The 6,217-nt window shown below is 49.8% G+C and overlaps 1 protein-coding gene across 1 annotated transcript; it reads right to left on the bottom strand.

Annotated features, from left to right (window-relative positions):
- Nucleotides 1–682: 682 nt before the first annotated feature.
- On the bottom strand, nt 683–5,991 carry RPS9 (ribosomal protein S9). Its single transcript, XM_037069095.1, has 5 exons — nt 5,908–5,991; nt 5,523–5,638; nt 5,143–5,265; nt 2,008–2,194; nt 683–933 (listed from the first exon to the last, which is right to left on the bottom strand). Exons 2-5 carry the CDS (start codon nt 5,617–5,619, stop codon nt 756–758), a joined length of 585 nt encoding a protein of 194 aa, XP_036924990.1. The 5' UTR covers nt 5,620–5,638; nt 5,908–5,991; the 3' UTR covers nt 683–755.
- Between the last annotated feature and the right edge of the window lie 226 nt (nt 5,992–6,217).

The raw sequence follows: 6,217 nt of genomic DNA, 5'->3' as shown, positions 1-6,217 counted from the left end.
ACTTCTCACACCATGGGTTGTTAGCCAAAGGGCTGGAGACGGGTGCTGACACTGACTTCCACATACTACTTCCTCTGCCTGAAAATGAGTGTTCAGCTTTCAGAGCTTCCTTTTTTAAATTTTATTATTTGTTCAGATTGCTTATCCTGAAACTTAACTGAAATTAAAGATGAAAAAAAGAAGAGATATGTCAATGTCACATCTGATTTTGACTCGAAAGAACCTTCCTCGGAATACCCTTGGCTGCCCTGCTGTGATGTTAGCGGTGTGTGAACGATGTTCACTAGCGCAGCCCCGCCAGGCACAGTACCTTACATGATGGCTTCAGCAGTCTCAAATTGGACACAGACCAGCAGGACCCCTGGGCAAGGATGACACGGATGGGGAAGCATTCCCAATTTCTTGATGACTAGTTTCTCAACTCTCAGGGGTGATCATTTTCTGGTGTATGTAGATGTTGAAGTATGTTGTACACCAGAAACACTAAAAAAATGGTTTTTTTAAAAAGCCCATAAGGACCTCACCAAACCAGCCTAACCAGGCCCTTCCACGCAGGAAGACAGGCGAGTGAACTAGCTCAAGGAACCTGATAAAGAACCCAGCCTGCATTCCTCCCTGCTACACAGATGGTGTGGTTCAGAGCCGGGAGGGTAAGAGACGCGCCAACAAAGAGATGCACCAGTTCCAAAGTGTTAATCTGTTTATTATCCAACTGGAAAACCAGACACTCCACCAATCCAGGGGGGAAGGGGGGCTTAATCCTCCTCCTCATCGTCACCAGCTCCAGCCCCACCCTGGCCCTTCTTGGCGTTCTTCCTCTTCACTCGGCCTGGACGGCCACCCCCGTAGGGGGACCGGAGGGAGAAGTCGATGTGCTTCTGCGAGTCCAGGCGGACAATGAAGGATGGGATGTTCACCACCTGCTTGCGGACCCTGGAGGGGGGAGGGCAGGTCAAGGAGGGAGCAGGGCAGGTCAAGGAGGGAGCAGGCCCTCCCCCTGGACAAGACACTCCTCTCCTCTCGTTTGCACAAGGTGGCGCCACAGCTGCACTCATGCAGCAACACTGACGGGGCCTCCTGATGCCACAACCTCTGGCGTCCATGTAAATTAATCCCTCCATCTAATCCATACAATACTTTGGAAGACACGCTCTGCTCACTTTACAGAGTGGAGGGAGATTCAGAAATAACCACACAAGACCACAAAGAGAATGAGGCAAAGTGGCACCATGTAAATCCAAGATCTTGCCTTCAAACATTCAAAATTGTGCCAGACGCCAAGTTTCGTTATCCTGTAGGCTCACTGTCCTGGAAGCAGAAGCCCACAGCTAGGTTCTATGAAATCATTCCCAATAAGAAACATGACAGGCTCTCGCCCACGGGTCACAGGGCTAGGAGAGGGCTGAGGCACCAATTCCGCGCACAAACACCCTGTCCCGTACTGCACAGCTTTCCCGCATACGGTGCCCAATTTACAGAAAGGGCAACCAGTACCCAGGTGAAGACCTACCAGCCCTGCCTGCCCTCCTCACTGCACCACCCTGAGCCAGCATCTGCGCTGCAGCAGACCCTGAAGTGTGGCCAATTTGCCAAGTTAACACCCACAGTGCAAGGATGCAACAGGATCAGGGGCTAGAATAACTTCACAAGTGGGCCCTGTGCACAGCTGAGCCCACCCAAGCCAGTCAAGGCCCAATGACTTCTCTCTCTCAACTGGGAGACACCAGAGCTATTACCTGTGCAGCTGCCTGCATGCCTGGCAGAGGCCTTCGCAAGGTGTACGGCTCATGCCGCAGTGACCCTTGCGCTGGTCTATGGGGGGTGGTGAGGTGGCCCCCAGCCCCCCACGAGCTGTTTGTAGGGGTCAATCTGTACCCTCAAGGTGAGCTCACACCTTTGTCACCTCCAAGGGCTGCACAGGAGACACGGACAGCAGGCTTAATGAGAGCAACCTTCAGAAGGGAGGGGGGTGGTACGCAGGACTCAGGGAGCCCCCAGAGGTAGTACCTGATGTGCCGCTGGCGGATCAGCACACGAGCATGATGGATGGACTTGGCCAGGCCCAGCTTGAAGACCTGGGTCTGTAGGCGCCTCTCCAAGAAGTCCTCAATCTTCAGGCCCAGGATGTAATCCAGCTTCATCTTGCCCTCGTCCAGCACCCCAATGCGCACGAGGCGCCGCAGCAGGGCATTGCCTGAGGGAGGGGGCACAGGGATGGAACACGGGCCAGGGTTCTGGCTGACCTCACCCCTTCTGGGTTCAAATCCGCCACCTTAACAGCTCCACATCACGGACACTGGTGGAAAGCAGGAGCTAATTCTGACAAAAGACTCAATGTACCAGCCATCATGTGACTCATATGACGCCCTACACAACCCTAAAGCAGGTCCTGTGGCTAAACCCATCTTACCAGGGAGGGCAGGTGACTGCATACACCTGTGCTCTCATCTGGAAAAGGAGAGCCTTCCTCAGCCGTCAGGAAGAAAAACTGAGATGATCCCTGTAAAGGGGCTGAGCATTCGCCTGTAAGACTGAAGGCTGCCGCCATTAAACAATGGCTCCCACGACAAAGCATGGGGCATAAGAGGTAACATTTGGGAGTTACGAAAGCCCTACCAGTTTCCACACACAGGCTAACAGCTAATTAGCACATTTACACTGGAGAAACAGCCCAAAACTTTTGTCCTTAGGAAGGACAGTCTCACCTTTTAAGTGGCTCTTAATATGTCATAGCAAAACCACCAAATTCAAGAATGCTCCGCTCCATAAACAATGGGTCCACATTAACTGAATGCTTCCTCCCCCCCCAAGGAAAGCATGAAGGAAAGCCTGCTGACTTTGTGGGCACTTCAGTGCCAAAGGGGCCCGTGATGAAGTGCGTTAGTTCCTTATCTGTGCGGGTGGAGTTTCTGCTGGTCAGTGCCTGAATGAACTGCCAACCAAATGTTCACTGCTGCTAGTGTTAATGTCTTTTTAACAGATGAGACTCAGGGAAGCTTCTTGCCCAGGCATACACCTTAGTGGGAAGGCTGGATCTGAAATTTAACAGGTGGGGCAATTCCAGTGAGGAACACCTCCAGTGGTGGGGGGTCCCAGGCTCCTCCTCCCTTGTCCTGGGGCTTACTGGCTAGTTTACTAGAAGATGAAAATGCTGCCTTCCCCTTGCAACTTCCATTTCTGCCCTGGAAAACCACAAGCCTTAGACACCTGTCGATCATCTCCTTGCCATGTGATTGTCATCTAACCGCAGGCTTGAGTAAGTTTCACTGTGACTATCTTCAGAGAACCCTGCGACCAGAACCATCTGTGGCCTGTTCCCTAAAACCTCTAGGATTAAGTCCCACCCAGTATCAGCATCCATGGGGATTCTGGAACTTTCCTGAGAAGGTCAAAGGGGTTTATGAACTAACATAAGGATCAAAATGAAAAGCTCTAACATGCATGAGCCTGAGGCAGATTTAAGTGCAATACATTTGTGATGGTTAAACAAGCTCCACCCCTTATAACCCCAATGTAGTTATTCTCATGGATAACAGTGGGAGCTCAGGTCTAAAAGGACTCCTATAGTCACAGGATGGGAGAAAAATCATACTAGTTACCCTGACTGAAAATTAAGAGAAACATCATGTACCCAATGAAGGTAGGCCTGATTCCCAACCTCTCCTACTTCCCATAAACCAAGATTCCCTAACCTCATGCTAAAAGCAGTATTAAGATGATAGCTGGAGCCAAGACAGGGCAGCTCAGCTGGTTAGAGCACCGTCCTGATATGATAAGGCTGCAGGTTTCATCCCCAGTCAGCAACCAATGAATGCACAAATAAATGGACCAACAAAAAAGTGTTTCTTTCTCTTTCTTCCTTTCTCTAAAATCAGTACTTTAAAAAAAGATTTTAAGACTTTATTCATTTATTTTTAGAGAGTGGAGAAGGGGGGAAAGGGAGAGAAACATCGATCGGCTGCCTCTCACACCCCAAAGCTGGGGACCTGGCCTGCAACCCAGGTATGTGCCCTGACTGGGAACTGAACCAGAAACCTTTCAGTTTGCAGGCCTGCACCCAAATCCACTGTGCCATCCCAGTCAGGGCTAAAAAAATTTTTAACTTAAAAAAATTTACAGCTGTGAGATAACCGAAAACAAGATGCTTGAAGTAAATTTTATGGTATGCAAATTTTATCCTAATAAAAGCTGTTACAAAAAAACATATAAGTTACATAACCATCTACAGGCAGACTTCAGACTGTTTCAATCTGTACATACAGCTCTTCAACAACCAGAATACAAAAGTAAGATACACTGACCAATTTTAGGCATCCAACTTGTTTATTTCTTTACTTTTGGTTACTTTTCTTAAGCTTCCTCTAAAATAATCTCCTTCTATCCCCATCACTGAGTTCCTCTAGGAATCTTCGCTCCAGTCTCACTAGAGTGGGAGGCCTGTTGTTCTATAAGAGAAATACCAATTTCCACCTCTACAAGCCTGCCACGCAGGTTAAATAATGTATTTGATGAGCTCAGAAAAAGGTACTTAGTCTTATAAAGCATCAGCTATTTTAATATTATTGCCATCTTACACTCTGAGAACTAGTAAATGTGAGTGCCAGTCGCATCAATCTTCCATTAACTTCCCATCTCAGAGTACAAATGCAAGACCTTAACACCTCAAAATAGAAAGGCAAGAATGTGTTCTTCCCTGTGACAACCACAAGGCCTCTCCTGTCCAGGCGTTTGCTAAATGTTACCTAATGTCCTGACCACCTTACTAAACTGGCAAATGCACACAGCCAAGCTCCCACCCTAAAATCACCATCAGGCATTTCAGAAATTTCAGTCTATTCCCACCACCAGCAGAACTGCTGTTACATTACATACAGCTGTAGACAGGTACCCAAGCTTAGGTGGCACTGTTAGTCTAATCCGAAGTAAATTAAGCTCCAATATTTGAGTAAAACAAGGTCACACGTAAGGAAAAGTGCAAGGATTTGGATCCAGACCCACTTTTCCTACCCCACAATTCCCATCAAACGCCTAGTTAAAAGACTGGCTCTGCTTTAACACTTATGATCACCGGACTAAGCTAAGCTGGCCTAAAACCGCAGCAGCCCTGCACCTCATCTTCTTCCTGTGGGCTCCCACACATACCTTCAAACAAACGCCGTGGGTCTTTCTCGTCCAGTGTCAGCAGCTCCCGAGCAGCCTTACGGATCTTGGCCAAGGTAAATTTGACCCTCCAGACCTCACGTTTGTTTCGGAGCCCATACTCTCCTACAGAAAGAAAGAAAAAAAAATGGGAGACGGGAGACGGCGGGAGTCGACAAGGGAACAGGTTATCCCGCGAAGTAGTGCAACGTGGCTCCGGAATACAGAAAACCTTCCTAAACCACTAATAATTCTAAATTTGGGGAATAGACGGGGGGGGGGGAACACCAGAGAACTTTGAACAGATGGAGCACGTGGCCGGCTTCACACACGTGCTAGGTTTCACCCGACCCGAAAGCCAAAACCCTGCCTTGGCCACTCACCGATCAGCTTCAGCTCTTGGTCAAGGCGGGATTTCTCGAAGGGTCTCCGCGGGGTCACATAGGTTTTGCGACAAACCCAGCTCCGGGCTACCGGCATGATGGCTCCCCACGCCCGCCTGCGCAGAAACAAAAGCTGAGCGGGAGGAACGCAGACGGCGCCTGCGCAGTCCCACAACTACGCGAGAATCCCCCGGTCGCCCAGGAAAGATCTCGCGAGAACCTTCTCTAACGCTTCCACAAGCGGGATCACCCAACAAACGTGTAGCCGTCAGATCCAACTACTCGCCTCTCACCCGCAACCTGGTCACCGTCCTAATCAAAACTTGGGAGGCCAACACGACCCTACAACCCAAGCTCGAACTAGAAATCAGAGCAAGACACCCACCTACTCGCGGATTCAGAAAGCTGAGAAAGAGGAGCGCACGCGCCCTGGCCGCGCTCTTATAGAAACGCTGCCTCCCTTTACGTCATTACGCAGGGCACAAGCCTGCACCAATCAGAAGGGGCGTTGGCGGGCGGAAAAACTGGGGAGGTGAGAGGCTGGGCTGGAGCGGTGTTTGCTAATTTAAGGATACCTCTTCTCGGCCTGACGGGAGTCGGAGCACGGATGACCAGAGAAGTGGGATCCTCTTCGCCCCCTGAGTGGCGACTTAAGTCCAGCAACTAGCCTCCAAATCCGGTATAACGTTGGAAAC

Source organism: Sturnira hondurensis, unplaced genomic scaffold (assembly GCF_014824575.4).
Source record: "Sturnira hondurensis isolate 20B ecotype Veracruz unplaced genomic scaffold, ASM1482457v3 Scaffold0018437, whole genome shotgun sequence".
Lineage (NCBI taxonomy): Eukaryota > Metazoa > Chordata > Mammalia > Chiroptera > Phyllostomidae > Sturnira > Sturnira hondurensis.
Note: the sequence above shows the minus strand (reverse complement) of the source record. Positions and strands in the feature narration are given on the sequence as shown.